At 43.0% G+C, this 23,511-nt stretch overlaps 1 protein-coding gene across 1 annotated transcript in view; it reads left to right on the forward strand.

The window, feature by feature from the left end:
* LOC124799346 (putative inorganic phosphate cotransporter) overlaps window positions 1-23,511 on the forward strand; it is a 163,537-nt gene that overhangs the window by 88,766 nt on the left and 51,260 nt on the right. Inside the window, exon 3 of the mRNA XM_047262918.1 lies at window positions 2,184-2,414. Within this exon, the coding sequence (XP_047118874.1) occupies window positions 2,184-2,414 (231 nt within the window). The remainder of the gene's footprint in view (window positions 1-2,183; window positions 2,415-23,511) is intronic.

Here is a 23,511-nt window from a genome sequence, read left to right on the forward strand (position 1 = left end):
ATTGCCTATACATTTCTCTTCGTGCCTATGTACAGGAATATGATAATCTTATTACGCGCAGACTGAAACTTGACTACAGACTAATGCAGACTAATGCAGACTGACTAATCGGAGGTCTGTACACTCGTTATAATACCTCGAGCGTCAGGTATCACTGCGCGAGTGTGATCCGCGAGGAGAAAAGGTTCTACGTTAGCAGCAATCTCATTGTCTGCGTTACATATTAATACGCGGATTGGCGGAAGCAGAATTTGGTCCGTCTCTAAGACAGCGCCATCTTGTAGTGCGGAGACGGACGAGCGCTGCGCCTGCGCTGTTGTGCTTAGCGGGGCGCGCTCTATTGGGAAAGTTGTGTACGCGCTGACTACGCGGAACTATGTACACAACACTGTGAATCGCGGAATATTGGATTTCCTAAGGATTTCCGAAATGGAATGTCCCATTCATCTAGCTCCAACTACCGTTCCGCGTTCAGAGTCTGATGATTCCCATCGTGCTACCATAATCACGTCGTAAACCTTTTCACACGAATCACACGAGTACAAATGACAATCGTGTCAATAAACTGCCCTTTTATACCTTGCGTACGCGATACTACCGCTACCTATATGTGCCTATTTTTAATTTTACTTTTTATTTTACACGTCTAATTCCTTAGGACCAAATGGAGGAGCAAATCTCCAAGGTCATGGAACGTGTCAGTACATGAAATTACAACGTAAAATTAGTAACAGATAAAATAAAATGTTTACGAACCCAAAAATAAATGACAAGCCATAAGTTTGAGTAAAAGCAATCAACAATATAACATAGGTCTACACCACTGCAGTAAGCAGCGATCATACAGTGTTGTTGTTGGGGCCTTCAGTCCTGACACTTGTTTGATGCAGATCTCCATGCTACTCAGTCCTGTGCAAGCTTCTTCCTCTCCCAGTACCTACTGCAACCTACATCCTTCTGAATCTGCTTAGTGTATTCATCTCTTGTTCTCCCTCTACGATTTTTACCCGCCACGCTGCCCTCCAATACTAAACTGGTGATCCCTTGATGCCTCAGAATGTGTCCTACCAACCGATCCCTTCTTCTAATCAAGTTGTGCCACAAATTCCTCCTCTCCCCAATCCTATTCAATACCTCCTCATTAGTTATGTGATCTACCCATCTAATCTTCAGCATTCTTCTGTAGCACCACATTTCGAAAGCTTCTATTCTCTTCTTATCGTCCATGTTTCACTTCCATACATGGTTACACTCCATACAAAATCTTTTAGAAACGACTTCCTTACACTTAAATCTATACTCGATGTTAACAAATTTCTCTTCTTCAGAAACGCTTTCCTTGCCATTGCCAGTCTACATTTTATATCCTCTGTACTTGGACCATCATCAATTATTGTGCTCCACAAATAGCAAAACTCCTTTACTGCTTTAAGCGTCTCATTTCCTAATCTAATTCCCTCAGCATCACCCGATTTAATTCGACTACATTCCATTATCCTCGTTTTCCTTTTGTTGATGTTCATCTTATATCCTCCTTTCAAGACACTATCCATTCCGTTCAACTGCTCTTCCAAGTCCTTTGCTGTCTCTGACAGAATTACCATGTCATCGGCGAACCTCAAAGTTTTTATTTCTTCTCCATGGATTTTAAAATCTACTTCCAATTTTTCTTTTGTTTCCTTCACTGCTTGCTCAATATACAGATTGAATAATATTGGGGAGAGGCTAAAACCCTGTCTAACTCTCTTCCCAACCACTGCTTCCCATTCATGTCCCTCGATTCTTATATCTGCCATCTGGTTTCTGTACAAATTGTAAATAGCCTTTCGCTCCCTGTATTTTACCATTGCCACCTTCAGAATTTGAAAGAGAGTATTCCAGTCAACATTGTCGAAAGCTTTCTCTAAGTCTACAAATGCTAGAAACGTGGGTTTGTCTTTCCTTAATCTTGCTTCTAAGATAAGTCGTAGGGTCAGTATTGCCTCACGTGTTCCAGTATTTCTACGGAATCCAAACTGATCTTCCCCGAGGTCGGCCTCTACTAGTTTTTCCATTCGTCTGTAAAGAATTTGCGTTAGTATTTTGCAGCTCTGACTTATTAAACTGATAGTTCGGTAATTTTCACATCTGTCTTAGAGTAGTATTATGAAATTCCGATAGAGAACGACTTAATGTGTTAACAGGACTACGGATGGACGCCATCACAGACCAGCACCATCCTGAGCTCTTTCTTCTGGGGCTACGTAGTGATGCTGTCGCCCGCTGGATGGTTGGCAGACAGGTTTGGCGCCAAGAACTTCCTGTCGGGCTCGCTGTTCTTCTCTGGAATCGTGACCACCCTGACTGAAGTGGTGGCCGACGCGGGCGGCATCGTGTTCGTCTGCGCCTCCAGAGTCGTGCTGGGTTTGTGCCAGGTACGTCACAGAGAGGAAAATGTGGTCGCCACTTTGAAACACTTCAAGCGAACAACGCGCTTCTGTCGTCACTACTATAGCTGCTCAATGTCAATGAAACAGATAACCCATTATGTCCAAAATTAATTTTTTTAAATTGAATTTTTTATTCCTTAATTATAATGTACATAGTGTATGAACCACAATAAGTACAAAAATAGCCAAATAATATTTATACATGCTGATATAATAGCCGTCCTCAAAATAGGACACTGGGATCTAACAGTATCGTATACCATACTAAACTGTATTCAAGTCTTAGCTATTTATTTCTTGTGAAATGGCACAAAACACTTCACACACACTGTTACACGGCATTTAACACAATATGTTTTTGGTTTCCCGTTGCATTTAGCTCTTACACATCTTCTTTACGTGCTCCTTTTGTCAATCATTTGACCAGTTCCATCAAATCTGATGTCTGGTATCACTCTCAACTGACTTGATGGGTATTCCATTGGACGTCCAATATTCGGTTTTCCAGTGTCCAATTTCAGGTATGTAACTGTAACAGCACGTCTGAAATCCAGTAAATCCTGCGCATTTTCCCCTGTACTAGTCTGTAGAGGAGTCAGGCATTTACGAGGGCTATTTCCAGCAAACGTGTAATAGGATCCAGTACCATTTTTTCCTTCTAATTACGGTAGAAAATTTTCCAACTAACCAGTCATGGTGGTCAACACCTCCCATGTACGCATTATACGACTACAAAACGGCAGGATGTTGCACTTGTGCCTTCTTACTTGCTTGTCTACTGTACCACGTAGCTGCTCCCAAAGGTTCAACTTGGTCAAAATTTGTACCAATTGTAACGCATCTGTTGTCGTGCCATCGAACAAATAAGACTTCTCCATTCCTGTCGTACTGGTAGTCACAGTTTTCTCGAACTGTCTTTTTCAGTTCGTTGCTGCTCAGTAGTGGACAGTCACCAACTCTATTCTCTCTGACAGTCCCAGTTTCTCGAAAACCCAAATTTCTCAGATGAATCAGAAGATCTCTACTAGTGAAGAAATTGTCAAAGTACACACAATGATTCTTGGGTTTTTCAATGCAGTCCAATATGTTTAGGACACCTATTGGTCCCAATAGTGGGTCATCCCCTGCAGTATCTTCTGGATCCTTTCCACAGTATAAATCAAATTTGAAACAGTAGCCACTTGCTCTACAAAGAGACCACAACTTATAGCCAAATTTAATAGGCTTGCCTCGGATAAACTGTCCATCTGAAACTGTATTATTTACTAATGGGTAACATATTCATCAGCAAAAAAATCTGGTAAAATTATCACGTTCTAAAAAGAAAATACATAAGCAGTAGCAGAGTTTCATATTCGAACGTGCAGCAATACAAATAACTGAAATGATAACACCAAGTCCCAGTGTCCTATTTCGAGTACACCAAATTTTATAACAATGGAAAACAACGAATATAGCTCCAATTGAGCTAACAATGCAAGTAGTTTAAAAGACACATTGTTGACCATAAATAATCGCAAAAAGATCTTTGCCTCATATTTCAAATATTACTAAATTGTCGATAAAGTAAATACCTGTAATAACGAAAAGTGTGCCTTAGTATTCAATAATCAATTAATGGTAGGATTTATTGCTTTTAATTTCATGTAAGCATACATTTGTTATAAAAAACATCAACAAATGACGTAGAACAGTAATAGTTGCAAATTAATAATTTATTGTGTATTTATAAATAAATATGTTCTCTGTCCTCAAAATAGGATACTGGTACTTAATGGGTTAATTTTGGGGGTCGTTAATCTGTTACTAAAATGGTTAATCTCGTTAAACTTTAACGTATTACTTAACAGTAGATTTATCATAAGGTAAATTTAATTGTTTTAGCTCGTAATAGTAAACTTTGTTGTGGGTGTAGTAAAATAAGCAAATGGATCAAACGCATTACCGTTGCTTAAGTAAAAATTTTTTTGACTGTAGAAGTTCAGATAGAGAATCGAACATAAATAATGCAAACTGTTTGACCATTTAATCATTTAGTTTTATAATTATTTAGTTACCAATATTAAACAGTGGGAGAATCAAAATGCAGGAGAATAGGATAGTATCTGATTCTCGGTGCATAAAACATGCTCATCAACGATGCATCTGCACAATATTCTCATCGAAATTGAACTTTTGGTCGGTTTTAAAGTTTTCAATGCCTTACCAAATGACTTCGTTTCGAAAACGTGTTGAGGAATCATGTTCTTAATAACCAAGTTTACTATACATCGATCCACAATAGCATGAGACACATCGCTGGCAATGGCTGCAATGCCAAAAGACTCTCCAAATCTTCTCAGTCGTATTCTTTTAACCGGATTACTGCACCTGGCTCCGCTGTCAGCGGCTGAATGCCCGAGCTTGATTTTTTCCTCTCAGCCGGATCCTACCTTCACTGTTTCTTCAAACTATACATACTGCGATTCATGTGCTCTCCTTATGTATTGGTTCAAGTTGTTAAGGCACGAAGTATGAGCCATAATTGTTGATTTTTTTGGCAAGCACAGTTAACAATCGAAAAGTATTTCTTCTCCAGATTTGGATACAAAATTAACGTAATCACTTAAATGCGCCCACTGGTTTTAATCGGTTGCAGCCCGAGAATCCGATTCCATGATTTAGTTTACACAGTCAATCCACTAACAAAAAGTAGTACTTAACGGGAACTCACTAAACCACCAACAGTAAACAGTAAACACCTGTTTACATCAGTCGCACGACCGCCCCCTCACGTCTTTACTTCCGCCAGTACCTCGTCTGCTACCTTCCACAGCTCACGAAAGTTGTGCGAAGCTTGCAACACTAGCACTCCCGGAAGACAGAATATTGCGGCCTGGGGGATGTTCCCAGAATGAGTTTTTCACTCTGTAATTAGGAAGGCTGGAGACGAGATACTGGCGGAAGTAAATCTTTGAGGAGGGCTGTGCAGTCCTGGGTGAATGGCTTAGTCGGCAGAGCACTTGCTTCTGAAAGGTAAGAGTTCCGAGTTCGAGTGTTTATCTGGCGCACAATTTAAATCTACCAGGAAGTTTTAAGGTAACGGAAGTTAAAGAGTCCATTAATATATTTTAATAATAATTTAAAAGTTAATTTTTTAATCAATAGTTAACTTCCTTAATTAACAGTTAAAGGTTTAACGGTCTTGTGTGCAGCTATATTCACTACTGATAGAGTTATGTGAGTGACTGTAATCTGAGTAACTCCCGTTGTACATATATTGGATGTTTTGACTGATGGGAGAAGGATGAGCAGGTGAAGGAGTAATAGGAAGCGGATGAGTGAGAAGTGCTGGGGAAAGAGATGATGGAGGGAAATAGTGCTGGCAAGGGTAGAGCGAGAATAGGACTGTGGAAAAGAAGGAACAAGGTGAATACAAGAATTGAGAGGTGGGGTTTTTAGAAGTAGAGGTATGGCGCGGGAGGGCTTGACAGCATTAAAAGACGATGGGTAGGACCTGAAGGTTGAGGATGCGGAAGAAAAATGTTGTGAAGGAGGAAAAGTGGAGATGATTTTGAGAGATATGGGGGAAGGAAGAATACGGGTGGGAGAAATTAGAGGTTGAGGGGAACAGGAGATGAGGAGGAAGAAGTGGTGGAGGAGGAACTGACCGTTCGGTGGACGAGGTGTATAGACAGTTGGGGAAGAGATGGATGTACAAGACATGGAGAAAGGAATAATTTGGGGAAAGTTTGTGGCTGAGGGAGCAGGGAAAACAGAAGGAAAAGATGAAGGAGCTGTGGTGGGGCAGAAGGGGCAAAGCATTTATTGTAAATGTTGACTTAATTACAGATCGAAAATTAACTCAGAGTACATGACAGTGAATTGGTAGTTTCTTTATGACAGGTAACTGCATCATATTGAAACGTTCCCTTAGAAAAATTATAAATGACTGTGCTTAAACTGGCACACAATATTTTTAGCGCAACGCAATCTGACTTTCAATAATCCCTACAAAAGAATGGCCCTGACTAACATTAACCTGTACCTTTCACAAATCACTTACCTCACAAAAATCTTCGTTGCTCGAACTACTGCAATACGGCGAGCGCCACTACTGCCAGCTAAATTAAAGATTCAAACTACTGATAGGCACAGTTAGCAAATGAAAGATTTTGATAGAGAACGAACAATGTATTTACCTTAATAGTGTTCAAAAGTCATAATATATATAGCAGTTCATGACATCCATTCTTACAAATGTACTCTTTCTGACGGATACACGTCCAGATCATCCGCTCTCAAAACTCCGCCATCTCTCTCCCCACATCCACCACTGCTGGCGGCTCACCTCCAAATGCGCAACGCTACGCACTGTTAACAGCCTACTGCCCAACACTACAATAGCAAACAAAAATGCAAACCAGCCACAGACTGCACACAGCTCAGTCAGTGACTTTCATATAGAGCGCTACATGGCGTTACCAACACAAAAACCTAAACAGCCTACTTACATGCTTTAGACAATTGCGCTTTGGTTGATCCCTTGTTCCTCGACTTCAGGAAAACACTTGATTCCATCCTGCACAGCCATTGATGAAAAAAAACGAGCTTATAGAGTATCGGACCAGATTTGCGACTTAATTCAAGACTTCCTTGTAGATAAAATTCAACACGTCGCTCTTAACGGAACAAAATCGACGGACGTAAAGGTAATTTCCGGAGCACTCCAAGGAAGTGCGATAGGAGCGTTACTGTTTACAATGTACACTCCTGGAAACTGAAATAAGAACACCGTGAATTCATTGTCCCAGGAAGGGGAAACTTTGTTGACACATTCCTGGGGTCAGATACATCACATGATCACACTGACAGAACCACAGGCACATAGACACAGGCAACAGAGCATGCACAATGTCGGCACTAGTACAGTGTATATCCACCTTTCGTAGCAATGCAGGCTGCTATTCTCCCATGGAGACGATCGTAGAGATGCTGGATGTAGTCCTGTGGAGCGGCTTGCCATGCCATTTCCACCTGGCGCCTCAGTTGGACCAGCGTTCGTGCTGGACGTGCAGACCGCGTGAGACGACGCTTCATCCAGTCCCAAACATGCTCAATGGGGGACAGATCCGGAGATCTTGCTGGCCAGGGTAGTTGACTTACACCTTCTAGAGCACGTTGGGTGGCACGGGATACATGCGGACGTGCATTGTCCTGTTGGAACAGCAAGTTCCCTTGCCGGTCTAGGAATGGTAGAACGATGGGTTCGATGACGGTTTGGATGTACCGTGCACTATTCAGTGTCCCCTCGACGATCACCAGTGGTGTACGGCCAGTGTAGGAGATCGCTCCCCACACCATGATGCCGGGTGTTGGCCCTGTGTGCCTCGGTCGTATGCAGTCCTGATTGTGGCGCTCACCTGCACGGCGCCAAACACGCATACGACCATCATTGGCATCAAGGCAGAAGCGACTCTCATCGCTGAAGACGACACGTCTCCATTCGTCCCTCCATTCACGCCTGTCGCGACACCACTGGAGGCGGGCTGCACGATGTTGGGGCGTGAGCGGAAGACGGCCTAACGGTGTGCGGGACCGTAGCCCAGCTTCATGGAGACGGTTGCGAATGGTCCTCGCCGATACCCCAGGAGCAACAGTGTCCCTAATTTGCTGGGAAGTGGCGGTGCGGTCCCCTACGGCACTGCGTAGGATCCTACGGTCTTGGCGTGCATCCGTGCGTCGCTGCGGTCCGGTCCCAGGTCGACGGGCACGTGCACCTTCCGCCGACCACTGGCGACAACATCGATGTACTGTGGAGACCTCACGCCCCACGTGTTGAGCAATTCGGCGGTACGTCCACCCGGCCTTCCGCATGCCCACTATACGCCCTCGCTCAAAGTCCGTCAACTGCACATACGGTTCACGTCCACGCTGTCGCGGCATGCTACCAGTGTTAAAGACTGCGATGGAGCTCCGTATGTCACGGCAAACTGGCTGACACTGACGGCGGCGGTGCACAAATGCTGCGCAGCTAGCGCCATTCGACGGCCAACACCGCGGTTCCTGGTGTGTCCGCTGTGCCGTGCGTGTGATCATTGCTTGTACAGCCCTCTCGCAGTGTCCGGAGCAAGTATGGTGGGTCTGACACACCGGTGTCAATGTGTTCTTTTTTCCATTTCCAGGAGTATATAAATGATCTAGTAGAAAGCGTCGGATGCTTTTTAAGACTGTTCGTAGATTAAGTGATCTTAGATGGAATGACCACACAAAACAAATTGTAGGAAAAGCAGGTGCCAGACTGTGATTCGTAGGAAGAATTTTAACTTGTGCAGCAGCTGAACAGGTGGATCAGGAGAGCTTAGTAACTTCGAACCTCTTGGCCTATACTGTTGCTGTGCTAGGCTATAATTCGTGCTACCCGCATTACTAAACTAAATTGACAATGAAGCGACTGAAATAAATACCTAGTCGTCCTGTTTATTTGTAAGTATCCCAGCAGCAACTGCTAATACGCTTCGTTTCTGTTACTGCGCTTGCTATACCTCATCTACATGTATGTTTAGAGCTCTCTATCAAACGTACAGTAACAGCCTACAGTATCAAGACAGAGTGTATTTCTTAGTAAATTTTCTCTTCTCAGCATTCAGGAGGCATGGGGTCTAAGTCCTACATCTCATCACAATGATGTAGGTTTTCATGCGTAACTTGAATGTGGTCACTGCACATCACTGAACTAATGGGATAATATAAAATTGTCTAATTTTTTCAGTCTACAGATCGTTGCTCATTTATTTACAAATTACCGGTTTCAGGCAATGTGGCCCTCCTCGGATCATATTGTAAGTAGGCTGTTTAGGTTTTTGTGTTGGTAACGCCATGTAGCGCTCTATATGAAAATCACTGACTGAGCTGTGTGCAGTCTGTGGCTGGTTTGCATTTTTGTTTGCTATTGTAGTGTTGGGCAGTAGGCTGTTAACAGCGCGTAGCTTTGCGCAGTTGGAGGTGAGCCGCCAGCAGTGGTGGATGTGGGGAGTGAGATTGCGGAATTTTGAGAGCGGATGATCTGGACAGAGACAGTAAATTTGTAAGACTGGATGTAAGGAACTAATATATATATATATTATATCAGGTGACACAAACAGAGGTAGTGGTGAGAATTGGTAATAGTATTTTGTGTCTGCATATCAATTTCTGCTTTCGGATCTTTACTTCATCAGCGAACACAAGACATTCGTGATTTCCTATCCGTTGACTCAACAATGCAATAATTAATATACAGTCCACGCCCATGGGCAGTCTGTCAGCATCCAGCATAAACATTGCTTGGATTTACATTCCACTGCAGTGTAGGCATGACGTTGGCACTTGTAAGAGCACATTCGATTGTATATTTGTGATCGCTCTTAAGGGGACCTGGACGTGAAATGACTGAAATTTTCGAAAACATTTTTTGTCACCATCTGAAAGACAATTTTATCCTGTTTCAAAAAATGTATTTTTTTATCTACATTTCAATTGTTGACTTGGTCTTAAGCGCTCTTTGAACAAATGTCTGCAATCCTGCCACACTCATGCCACAGGTAAGGTATATCACCATAAAAATTTCTTGCCTGCCATAGTCATGGAAACAATAAAGCCAATATACAGGGACCTTGCAGATACAAAATTACTTATCTAATGTCTACATGGCCGTACACAAAACCCTAATGAGAGTTTCAACAGCTGCGTGTGGTAACGAGTACCAAAAACAGTGTTTGTTGGTTAGACAGTACTCAAAATGGGTGTGATGGATGCTGTCATATGTTTCAATGATGGTGTAATCAGCAGGACAAAAGTAATGGGCAAATTAGGCATCCAGCCAGGAAATAATATGATAGCTGCTCTGACTGCCATAGATCGTCAGATTATGCTGATGTTCCCGGCGGAGTCAGGGATTTTCTCTGCCTCGTGATGACTGGGTGTTGTGTGATGTCCTTAGGTTGGTTATGTTTAAATAGTTCTAAGTTCTAGGGGACTGATGACCGTAGAAGTTAAGTCCCATAGTGCTCAGAGGCATTTGAACCATTTTTTTATGCTGATGGAATGTTCTGAAAGAGGTATACGGTGAGCCAAAAAGACCGTGAACATTCTTCTCTCATTTTCTCGAAATCATATTTTCAGAACCTTAGGTACAAGTAACTTCGCAATGGTTTTATCCATGTTCACCAAATTTCTCTCAAGTGAAGAATGGGATAGTATCTTTGTATTATGCCTAATACATCGCAGAAATGATCTATGTTTGTCATTCTGTATATAATTTTAGAGGTATTATTTAGACAAAATAGTAATGTAGTATAATGGTTTTTCTATTGCCTCAGATATACTCCAAACTACAAAAAGAGAGGCAAAATGTGTTCCTATGAATGTTGATTGCAGCTTGCCACAATTTGAATGCTATTAGATTGATGATGGACCAGAAAATGGTACCAGAATGGGAGCGTGTATTATAAAAACATCTATTAGGCAAAATACTGTAATTCTTAAAGTATAACAGATATTTCAATAAATTTCCTTTTACAGCTTGAGGTAATGTCATTCATCGTTGGTAAAAAACCACAACTTCCTCCGCATTGTAGTTCAAGAGTAATGTGCACTGAGAACGAGGTATAAAAATGCAGCTCGTTCACGTCCAGGTCCCCTTAAAAACGAAGGAACACTGCATTGACATATTCCGGTAACGCTAGTAAGTCGAATGTTATTGTAATGGTGGCTTATTTACTCCTTTCTCATGCAACCATCTCGTGACATCTTCCACTGCGGAACAAGGTCTTTGAAACATTAATTTTTCAAATAACTTACGTTACTTCACATTACATCGCAGCACACATCGATATAGTTAAGTCGATTATGCTTTCCGACGACGACAGCGCTAGCTTCTTGCATTTAAGATTTAGGATTTCGACATTTCAATGAGGGTGGTGCCATTTCGTTTTACATACTTGAGGTCTCACGTCACTGCCTCTCGTGCTTTTTAAATACCTTTATTCGTTTAGCTTGTTGGTATTACAGTCATCACGTCTTACAACTACCCAGACATTTTGCATACAGGGTGTGTCAAAATGAATATCATGGTTTTAAGACTTTGTAGCGTTTACTACATTCAACTTAAATTATAAATAATACATCAAAAGAAAGAGCAACTCAGTTTTGTTCGTATACCTGTGCACATGCGCATGCGCTGTTTTTATGTATTCCGTTGGAAAGAGCTACTAGAAAGGATGACGACTAGTGAATAGAAAGCTTTTAGTGTTTTACGGTTTGCAAGGATTGAATCTGTTGTTATAGTGTAACGCGCGTTCTGTACTAAATTCCATTGCAGTTTTCCAACTGATAATATAATCTGTAAAATGGTATCACCGGCTTCTGGATACTGGCCGACTTTGCAAACAGGTGGGTACGGGATGACTAAGAGTGACTGAAAGAAGCCAACTCTGAAGGCTAGTCGTGAATTAGCAGTTCCTTCGACGTCTATACGGAGACTTTTAAGGAGACGCTTACAACTATGGCCTTATCGTCTGCAGTTGTTACAGGCTCTAAAGACTACAGACTACAGTTTACATGCTAAATTTGCAAACGAAATGTTGCTGCGTGACAATGAAGATGATCTGGATAGTGTTGTCTTCAGTGATGAATCGACTTTTCACTTAAGTGGGAATGTGAACATATGTAATGCGTACATCTGGGAGTCAGTAAACCACAACGAGATGGTGCAGTTGCAACGAGACGCTCCTAAATTGAATGTTTTTGTGCCATATCCTGACGGAAAGTTTAGGGCCTTTCTTTTTCTGTGAAGCGACGGCAACTGATGTTTCTTATCCTGATGCGCTAGAATTATTCGTCTTTGCGCAATCGGAAGACGCTTTACCGCAAAACTTTTTATGGTTACAAGATGGAGTGCCGCACCACTGCTAGAAATCAGTACGTGATTGGTTAAATGATGATGTACCCGACCGTTGGATTGGCTGCGAGGAGCCAAATGATAGAGCTTGTTTCGCATGGCGACCATGTTATCCGATATGGAGCAATGCGATTTATACCTTTGGATGTTGACAAAGGATCGTGAGTATGTGCCTCCGCTAACAACTTGATCCACCCGACTGAAGAAACAGGACTGAAACACTTGTTGCAACTACACTACTGGACATTAAAATTGCTACACCACGAAAATGACGTGCTGCAGACGCGAAATTTAACCGACAGGAAGAAGATGCTGTGATATGCAAATGGTTAGCTTTTCAGAGCATTCACACAAGGTTGGCGCCGGTGGTGACACCTACAACGTGCTGACATGAGGAAAGTTTCCAACCGATTTCTCATACACAAACAGCAGTTGACCGGCGTTGCCTGCTGAGACGTTGTTGTGAAGCCTCGTGCAAGGAGGAGAAATGCGTACCATCACGTTTCCGACTTTGATAAAGGTCGGAATGTAGCCTATCGCAATTGCGTTTATCGTATCGCAACATTGCTGCTCGCGTTGGTCGAGATCCAATGACTGTTAGCAGAATATGGAATCGGTGGGTTCAGGAGGGTAATACGGAACGCCGTGCTGGATCCCAACGACCTCGTATCACTAGCAGTCGAGATGACAGGCATCGTATCCGCATGGCTGTAGCGGATCATGCAGCCACGCCTCGATACCTGAGTCAAGAGATGGGGACGTTTCCAAGACAACAACCAACTGCACGAACAGCTCGACGACTTTTGCAGCATCATAGACTATCAGCTCGGAGACCATGGCTGCGATTACCCTTGACGCTGCATCACAGACAGGAGCGCCTGCGATAGTGTACTCAACGACGAACCTGGGTGCACTAATGGCAAAACGTCATTTTTTCGGATGAATCCAGGCTCTGTTTTTGCAGCATCATGATGGTCGCATCCGTGTTTGGTGACATTGCGGTGAACGCACATTGGAAGCGAGTATTCGTCATCGCCATAGTGGCGTATCACCCGGCGTGATGGTATGGGGTGTCATTGGTTACCATGCGATCCCTGCGAACCCCTACATTTCAGCAAGATAATGCACGATCGCAAGTTGCAGGTCCTGTACGGGCCTTTATGGATACAGAAAATGTTTGATTGCAGCCCTGGCCAGCACATTCTCCAGATCTCTCACCAATTGAAAACGTCTGGTCAATGGTGGCCGTGCAACTGGCTCGTCACAATACGCCAGTCACTACTCTTGATGAACTGTGGTATCGTGTTGAAGCTGCATGGGCAGCTGTACCTGTACACGCCATCCAAACTCTGTTTGACTCAATGCCCAGGCGTATCATGGCCTTTATTACGGCCAGAGGTGGTTGTCCTGGGTACTGATTTCTCTGGATCTATGCACCCAAATTGCGTGAAAATGTAATCACATGTCAGTTCTGCTATAATATATTTGTCCAATGAATACCCGTTTATCATCTGCATTTCTTCTTGGTGTAGCAATTTTAATGGCCAGTAGCGTATTACTCCAGGCACACTGATCAAGGTTTGGGAAGAAATTGGCTTTCGACTCGGCGTGTGCCGCGTGACGAATGCCGCTCACATTGAAAACTTGTAAGAAAAACTGTGTGAGTTGCTCTCTCAGTTGATATATTATTTGTAATCGTAGGTTAAACGCAATAAATGTTACAAAGCCTTAAAATCACGATATTCGTTTTGAAATACCCGGTATTTTACACTACAAACCATACTACAAGTATGTTTTCAATTACAACTATTTTAGAATCAAACAATTAGACGTAACTGTGACATAAATAGTACGGAAACAGTAACACTCTTTCCATTCATCCACGAAAACTAAGCCAATAAAGACAAATTAAAGGCAAATATTTTATACTACGGGCGCTATAAGCAACGGACTTGAGATAAAAGAAAAGAGAGACAAAGAGTAAAATGATAAGTCATGTGCAGTGAAGATTAAGGAGACGAAAGTGGTATGACTGATTGTTGTTGTTGTGGTCTTCGGTCCTGAGACTGGTTTGATGCAGCTCTCCATGCTACTCTATCCTGTGCAAGCTTCTTCATCTCCCAATACCTACTGCAGCCTACATCCTTCTGAAACTGCTTAGTGTATTCATCTCTTGGTCTCCCTCTACGATTTTTACCCTCCACGCTGCCCTCCAATACTAAATTGGTGATCCCTCGATGTCTCAGAACATGTCCTACCAACCGATCCCTTCTTCTAGTCAAGTTGTGCCACAAGCTCCTCTTCTCCCCAATTCTATTCAATACCCCCTCATTAGTTATGTGATCTACCCGTCTAATCTTCAGCATTCTTCTGTAGCACCACATTTCGAAAGCTTCTATTCTCTTCTTGTCTAAACTATTTATCGTCCATGTTTCACTTTCATACATGGCTACACTCCATACAAATACTTTCAGAAACGACTTCCTGACATTTAAATCTATACTCGATGTTAACAAATTTTTCGTCTTTAGAAACGCTTTTCTTGCCATTGCCAGTCTACATTTTATATCCTCTCTACTTCGACCTTCATCAGTTATTTTGCTCCCCAAATAGCAAAACTCCTTTACTACTTTAAGTGTCTCATTTCCTAATCTAATTCCCTCAGCATCACCCAACTTAATTCGACTACATTCCATTATCCTCGTTTTGGTGTTGTTGATGTTCCTCTTATACCCTCCTTTCAAGACACTGTCCATTCCGTTCAACTGCTCTTCCAACTCCCTTGCTGTCTCTGACAGAATTACAATGTCATCAGCGAACCTCAACGTTTTTATTTCTTCTCCATGGATTTTAATACCTACTCCGAACTTTGATTGAGAAATGAAAATCTAAAAAATATTAACCGGGACAAGATGCGAACATTTGCTTTTCTGTTTGACAGAGGGAAAACTGGGCATGCGCATTAGTTGTTATGGGGAAAAGTTACAGAAGAAAGTACTTCAGCCTTTACATAAATGCAGCAGAGCACTGAGAGTGCAGGCTAACTTGTTCCAGAGGCGGACAGAAGAAGAAGAAAAAAAAATTGCGAACGTTTTTGTTTTGTAGATGGCCACAGCTAGGCTTCTAGATACAATACGTGATCAAAAGTATGCGAACACCTGGCTGAAAATTTCTTACACGTTCGTCGCACCCTCCATCGTTAATAGCCGGCTGAGGTGGCCGTGCGGTTCTAGGCGCTTCAATCCGGAACCGCTGGACTGCTACGTTCGCAGGTTCGAATCCTTCCTCGGGCATGGATGTGTGTGATGTCCTTAGGTTAGTTAGGTTTAAGTAGTTCTAAGTTCTAGGGGACTGATGACCTAAGATGTTAAGTCCCATAGTGCTCAGAACCATTTGATCCATCCATCGGTAATGCTAGAATTCAGTATGGTGTTGGCCCACGCTTAGCCTTGAAGACAGCTTCCACTCTCGCAGGCATACGTTCAATCAGGTGCTGGAAGGTTTCTTGGGGAATGGCAGCCCATTCTCCACTGAGTGCTGCCCTAAGGAGAGGTATCGATGTCGGTCTGTCAGCCCTGGCAAGAAGTCGGCGTTCCAAAACCAAAACATCCCAGAGTTGTTCTATAGGATTCAGGTCAGGACTCTGAGCAGGTCAGTCCATTACACGGATGTTATTGTCGTGTAACCACTCCGCCACAGGACGTCCATTATGAACAGGTGCTTGGTCTTGCTGAAAGATGCAATCTTTGTCCCCGAATTGCTCGTTAACAGTGGGAAGTAGGAAGGTGCTTAAAACATCAATGTAGGCCTATGCTGTGATAGTGCCACGTAAAACATCAAGGGGTGCAAGACCATAACAGCACCGCCTCCGAATTTTACTGTTTGCAGTACACGCGATGGCAGATGACGTTCACCGGGCGTTCGCCATACCCACACTCTGCCCATCGGCTCGCCACGTTGTCTACCGTGATTCGTCACTCCACACAACATTTCTCCACTGTTCAGTAGTCCAATGTTTAAGCTCCTTACATCAAGCGAGGCGTCGTTTGGCATTTACCGGCGTGATGTGTGGCTTATGAGCAGCCTCTCAACCATGAAATCCAAGTTTTCTCACGTCCCACCTAACTGTCATAGTACTTGCAGTGGATCCTCATGCAGTTTGGAATTCCTGTGTGATGGTCTGGACAGATGTCTGCCTATTACGCATTACGACCCTCTTCAACCGTCGGCGGTCTCTGTCAGTCAAGAGACGAGGTCGGCCTGTACGCTTTCGTGCTGTACGTGTCCCTTCACGTTTCCATTTCAGTATAACATCGGAAACAGTGGACCTAGGGAAGTATAGAAGTGTGGAAATGTTGCGTACAGACGTATGACACAAGTGACAACCCATCACCTGTCCACGTTCGTAGTCCGTGAGTTCCTCGGAGCGCCCCATTCTGCTCCCTCACGATGTCTGATGATTACTGAGGTCACTGATATGGAGCACCTGGCAGTAGGTAACAGCACAATGCACCTAATATGAAAAACGTATGCTTTTGGGAGCGTCCAGATACTATTGATTACATAGTGTAAGTGGTACCTGGTATGAGAGGTGCTCAGTTTCTGATGCGAGTTACGGGGGAGTATTCACAGTGAGGAGCTGACATGACATGTGATAGTCATGTAACTTTTCTTGCTGCAACCATCCCAACTGGATGTACACTATCTTATCAAAAGTATGCAGACACCACTAGGTAATGCAAAATTGATTACCAGATGTGAAGAGAGGCGGATCCATCAGTATAAAAGCAGGCGGGGGGCATAGTGTTGTCAGTAGCGAAGATGTGGCAGCTCACACATCGGTCAGGTGAGCTCATTGTCTTCAAACATGGACTTGGCTCTAGACCCTAGGGTTCGACGTCACTACACTCTACAGTTTTGCCTTTTGAGCAATAACGGGCTGCCATTCCAACAGAGACATCCAGACATCTCACTGGCAGTTTTCCCAACTCAATTCAAGCCGCCATAAAGGCAAACAGTGGACACAACCCATATTAATGTTCGCTATCATGTGTCCCGATACTTTTGATCAAATAGTGTGCATTTTTTGAAAATGAATCAAGAGCTTCTGTGTGAAGCGAGGAAATTAATCATTTCATCTTATGGCTTATAAGGCGTAATGTGCATCAATATGAGATCCTTACAGGCAGACCTGATTGAGGAGATATAGAAGAGCCAACGAAGAGTGGCGTGTTTCGTCACGGGATCGTTTAGTCGACGCGAAAGCGCTACGGAGGTGCAACAAAGTCCATTGGTAAATGTTACAGGATGGGCGTTGTGCATCACGGAGAGGTTTACTATTGAAATTTCGGGAGAGCACTTTACAGACAACATAGTCCTTTCCCCCATATGCAGGGTGGTCCATTGATAGTGACCGGGCCAATTATCTCACGAAAAAAATCTCAAACGAAAAAACAACAGAGAACGAAATTCGTCTAGCCTGAAGGGGAAAACCAGATGGAGCTATGGTTGGCCCGCTAGATGGCGCTGCCATAGGTCAAACGGGTATCAATTGCGTTTTTTTTAAAAATAGGAACCCTCATTTTTTATTACATATTCGTGTAGTACGTATAGATATATGAATGTTTTAGTTGGACCACTTGTTTCGCTTTGTGATAGATGGCGTTGTAATAGTCACAAACGTGTAAGTACGTGGTATCACGTAACATTCCGCCAGTGCGGACGGTGTTTGCTTCGTGATACATTACCCGTGTTAAAATGGACCGTTTACCAACTGCGGAAAAGGTCGATATCGTGTTGATGTATGGCTATTCTGCTCAAAATGCCCAACGGGCCTCAAACACGACCTACAACAAATGGTGATGCCCAAGTAGGTGTTTTAGCTGCTGTCTTTGCTAATCCGCATATCAGTAGCAGACAAACTGCGCGAGAATCGGGAATCTCAAAAACGTCGGTGCTGAGAATGCTACATCAACATCGATTGCACCCGCATCATATTTCTACGCACCAGGAATTGCATGGCGACGACTATGGACGTCGTGTACAGTTCTGTCACTGGGCACTAGAGAAATTACGGGGCGATGACAGATTTTTTGCATGCGTTCTATTTAGCGACGAAGCGTGATTCACCAACAGTGGTAACGTAAACCGGCATAATATGCGCTATTGGGCAACGGAAAATCCACGATGGCTGCGAGAAGTGGCTGACCTTGGCGGGTTAATGTATGGTGCGGCATTATGGGAGGAAGTATAATTGGCCCCCATTTTATCGGAACAATCTAAATGGTGCAATGTATGCTGATTTGCTACGTAATGTTCTACCGATGTTACTACAAGATGCTTCACTGCATAACAGAATGGCGATGTAATTCCAACATGATGGATGTCCGGCACATAGCTCGCCTGCAGTTGAAGTGGTATTGAATAGCATATTTCATGACAGGTGGATTGGTCGTCGAAGCACCATACCATGGCCTGCACGTTCACCGGATCTGACGTCCCCGGATTTCTTTCTGTGGGGAAAGTTGAAGGATATTTGCCATAGTGATCCACCGACAACGCCTGACAACATGCGTCAGCGCATTGTCAAAGCGTGTGCAAACATTACGGAAGGCGAACTACTCGCTGTTGAGAGCAATGTCGTTATGCGTATTGCCAAATGCACTGAGGTTGACGGACATCAGTTTGAGCATTTATTGCATTAATGTGGTATTTACAGGTAATCATGCTGTAACAGCATGCGTTCTCAAATGGCTCTCAAATGGCTCTGAGCACTATGGGACTTAACATCTATGGTCATCAGTCCTCTAGAACTTAGAACTACTTAAACCTAACTAACCTAAGGACATCACACAACACCCAGTCATCATGCGTTCTCAGAAATGATAAGTTCACAAAGGTACATGTATCACAATGGAACAACCGAAATAAAATGTTCAGACGTACCAATGTTCTGTATTTTAATTTAAAAAACCTACCTGTTACCAACTGTTCGTCTAAAATCGTGAGCCATATGTTTATGACTATTACAGCGCCATCTGTCACAAAGCGAAAAAAGTGGTCCAACTAAAACATTCATATTTCTTTATGTACTACACGAATAGATAATTAAGAACGGGGCTTCCTATTTAAAAAAAAAAAAAAACGCAGTTGATATCCATTTGACCTATGGCAGCGCCATCTAGCGAGCCATCAGGTATCGCCCTTCAAGCTAGACAAGTTTCGTTCGTTGTAGTTTTTTCGTTTGACGCTTATTTCGTGAGATATTTGGCCCGGTCACGATCACTGGACCACCCTGCATATCTCGCGTAATGATCAAGACGAGAAAATTCGAGAAAGGAGAGCCAATACAGAGGCAATCATTCTTCCCAAGCTCCATTCGGGAGTGGATCAGGGTAGGGGGGATCAGCTGGTGGTACCGGAAGTACCCCCTGCCACACGAGGTGGCCGGCGGAGTATGATGTAGATGTTGTGGCATTCAGTCAGTCTGTGGTCTGCTGCACCCATTCACGCTTGTCTATCCAGTAATAACATCTTCACCTTTGCATAATTACTGGAACCCACATGCATTTGAACCCCGTTTACTTGAAACAGGCTTCGGTCTACCTGTACATTTATAATACCCCCAGCACCCCCTCCCCTCCCTGCCACCCGTCTCTCTCACAATACAGACCATTGCCGAATTGACGATTGATTGATGCCCAAGGATGCGCCCTATCAGTTGACCTCTTCTTTTAGTCAGTTGTGCCATAGATTTCTTTTCTCCCCAATTCGATTCGTAAAGTTGCAAGTTGGTTCAGGAATAGTACACATGCTAAATAAAGTGACGCTTTTTTCAGAGCTATAGGCTACGCACATATACACACAAACATTCCTGTATGCCTACATTGTCCCGGCAACGCAGCTTGAGTTGGGCTGCAGTGCTGGTAAATTGGAACGGCACAGGTGTGTGTTTGTGTGCATGTATGTATGTGACTCTGTTGCTCTGAAAAAAGATTCATCCGAAAGCTAGCAATGTTCTCAGCCTACCTTATGTGCTTTGGACGACTCAGCAGTTGTTACCTACACTCCAGAAATTATTTACGTTCCACCAGGACTTTCCAACGCCATATATAGTTTATCAAACTTTTGATAAAAATAAGAACACTGGTGAATAAATAAGAATCTAAAATACTACAGATAATACATGCGATAGGCTGATGACTAAATTAAAAAATGGACGAGCGAGTCATTCTCGGATAGATTAAAACCTGCAATCTAAGCGTTTAGATTGGAGTCCAGGCTATAAATCGAGGTGGTGTAATCGTGAGATACTGGACTCCTGTTCTGCGGGGCGGCGGCTCCAATATCTGCTTATTTATACAGGTTTAGCGCATCCAGGGTTTTCTTAATAGCTTAATGTAATTTCCAGGATTGTTTTGATAGATTTCCTTCCCTACACGTCATCAATCCCAGGTTGTTCCCCTCTTGTAGTGGACCGTCGTCGACGTAGTTTTACACTTAATTTTCCTTCCCTTCTGCTGTTTTGCGAGTACATGATAAATAAAAATTTAAATCTCGTTGCGCCCAAGATATTTTTTTATCTTCAAAAGATAGTATCATTGAGGTATTATCATCACATAAAATGGTTAGCAATCCCCGCTTAAATGTACATCAGTACTATAACGGAAGCCCAAAATGCAGATGTGGCGTAGTGAATGCATACCCAACACATACGACAAACTGGTGGGGACAGCAGACAGCTGTCCGCCAGAGAGTAATTTCATATTTTTAGACGAGTCAGAAGCATTTCGTGTAGTAGGTGTCAGTGTCTCTTCGTCCAGGATATGTGACGGAAAAGACGAATGTTACGGCTGGACAGTAATTTTACAGCTTAATGTCCATCAATTCCACCACTTCACTGCCCTTGGTGCATGACGTTCTGGCTCAAATACTAACTAACACCTCACTGGGAGATAACTGCTTTGGCTGTTAAGTCAGCTTTCTTGTTCCTCTGAGTTCTTTACTCACAACTGTGACTTTTCATCTACGTCTACATACAGACACCGCAAGCCACTGTATAGTGCATGGCGGAATGACATCGTACCAATTTATTGATTTTTTGTTGTATTCCATTCACGTACTGAGCGAGGGAAAATTATTTATTTAGAGAGATGGAAGTACGGGCCAGAACAAGACAAAAATTTACAGTAAACATGGACTCGGAAATGCATACTTTAAGAGCTATGAGCACTTGTTCAGGTGAAAAGAAAAAATTGGTTGAAATGGCTCTGAGCACTATGGGACTTAACTTCTGAGGTCATTAGTCCCCTAGAACTTACAACTACTTAAACCTAACTAACCTAAGGACATCACACACATCCATGCCCGAGGCAGGATTCGAACCTGCGACCGTTGCGGCCACGCGGTTCCAGACTGTAGCGCCTAGAACCGCTCGGCCACTGCGGCCGGCTCAGGTGAAAAGATGTGTTGCACAGTAGCAAAGATGAACAAATTCTCATAACTCTTAAAGCATGCATTTTAGAGCCCATGTTTACACGGAATTTTTTCCTTGTTTTGGTCGACACTAACACCTCTCAGAGTACGGAGCATTTTTTTAAGCTTACTGTATACGTCTCTGTACGTGCCCTATCTTATTCTCTAGAAACCTACACGCGAGGTATGAGTTTTCTTTCGGACATCAGCCGTCTGACTGGTTTGATGTGCCCCGCCACGATTTCCTCTCCTGCGCCTTGTTCTTCACTCACAGAAGCACTTTGCCCTATAACCTCAACCATTTGTAGGATATAATCCGTCTTCCCCTACAGCTGCCTCTAGTATCATGAAAGTTATTCCCTGACGTCTTAAAACGAATCGTATCACTCCAGATCTAACAAACAAGGTTCCGTGATAACTATGTCGTCTTTCATCCAAGGATTCCCATTTAAGTTGTTGAGCATTTCTGTTACGCTTTCATGTGGCCTTCACTGACGTGTTGCGATTCTAGCTGTGCATCTCTTTATATGACGGACATCTGGGTCCTAAAGACATGACCTGCGAAATCCGGTGAGCAGTCAGATCTCTCCACAAAGGGCCCTAAATAAACATTGTGATTGTGGTGTGGGTACTGTAAGACCTTCAGTACACACACCATCAGATTATTTGACTTGTTGCTCTAACGAAGTAGGCGAGTGTCAGCAATATGTCTCGTAGTCTTATTGTGGCGTGTTTATCTTCTGCCGTTAGGTCAGACGATAGAAATGCCACTTGCATGCTTAGAGCAGCAGATTGATGGTGACCAACTTTGAACAGAACTTGATTAATTTTCACACACATTTATTAAAATAATAAGCATAAAAATTACTTAACTTGGTTCTGGATGCTATTTACAATTGACAATCTGAAGTTCCTTTGGTATTGGTACGTTAATCTTATTCTCACATATATCTCTGACACTTGACGAAAGTGTGTATACATTTATCTTCATGGCTATGTACAGGAATATGGTAATCTTATTAGGCACGGACTGAAACTTGACTATAGACTGGTACAGACAAATACAGACTGGTGCAGACAAATGCAGACTGACTAATCGGACGTCTGTATACTTGTTATAATACCTCACGCGTTCATGTATCACTGCGCGAGTGTGATCCGCGAGGAGAAAAGGTTCTATGTAAGCAGCAATCTCATTGGCTGCGTTACATATTAATACGCGGATCGGCGGAAGCAGAATTTGGTCCGTCTCTATGGCAGCGCCATCTTGTATTGCGGAGACGGACGAGCGCTGCGCCTGCGCTGTTGTGCTTAGCGGGGCACGCTCTAGTGAGAAAGTTGTGTACGCGCTGACTACGTGGAACTATGTACACAACAGTGATGAAGTCACAGTGCTTACCCAAAATATCATAAAATGGCACTTCAGAAATTGTATTAGGATTACTTTTTGCGTTAGAACTTATAACGGATCTTTTACCTTGGCATAAATTTATTTTATTTTTTGTTAGATGTTTTCGTTAAATAGCTGAATAAATTGTAATTAGGAATAATTTAAGTAAGCAGAGTAGAAAAGATAAAGTCAAAGAGATGTTCATTGGGCGGACATTGTCGTAATGTAACGTCATTGCGTTTTTCGGTTGTTAAACCAGTCTTTTGTGTTCTGTTCTGCTGTTCGGTCTTGTGCGTATC

This window comes from Schistocerca piceifrons, chromosome 1 (genome assembly GCF_021461385.2).
Source record: "Schistocerca piceifrons isolate TAMUIC-IGC-003096 chromosome 1, iqSchPice1.1, whole genome shotgun sequence".
In the NCBI taxonomy this organism is placed as follows: domain Eukaryota; kingdom Metazoa; phylum Arthropoda; class Insecta; order Orthoptera; family Acrididae; genus Schistocerca; species Schistocerca piceifrons.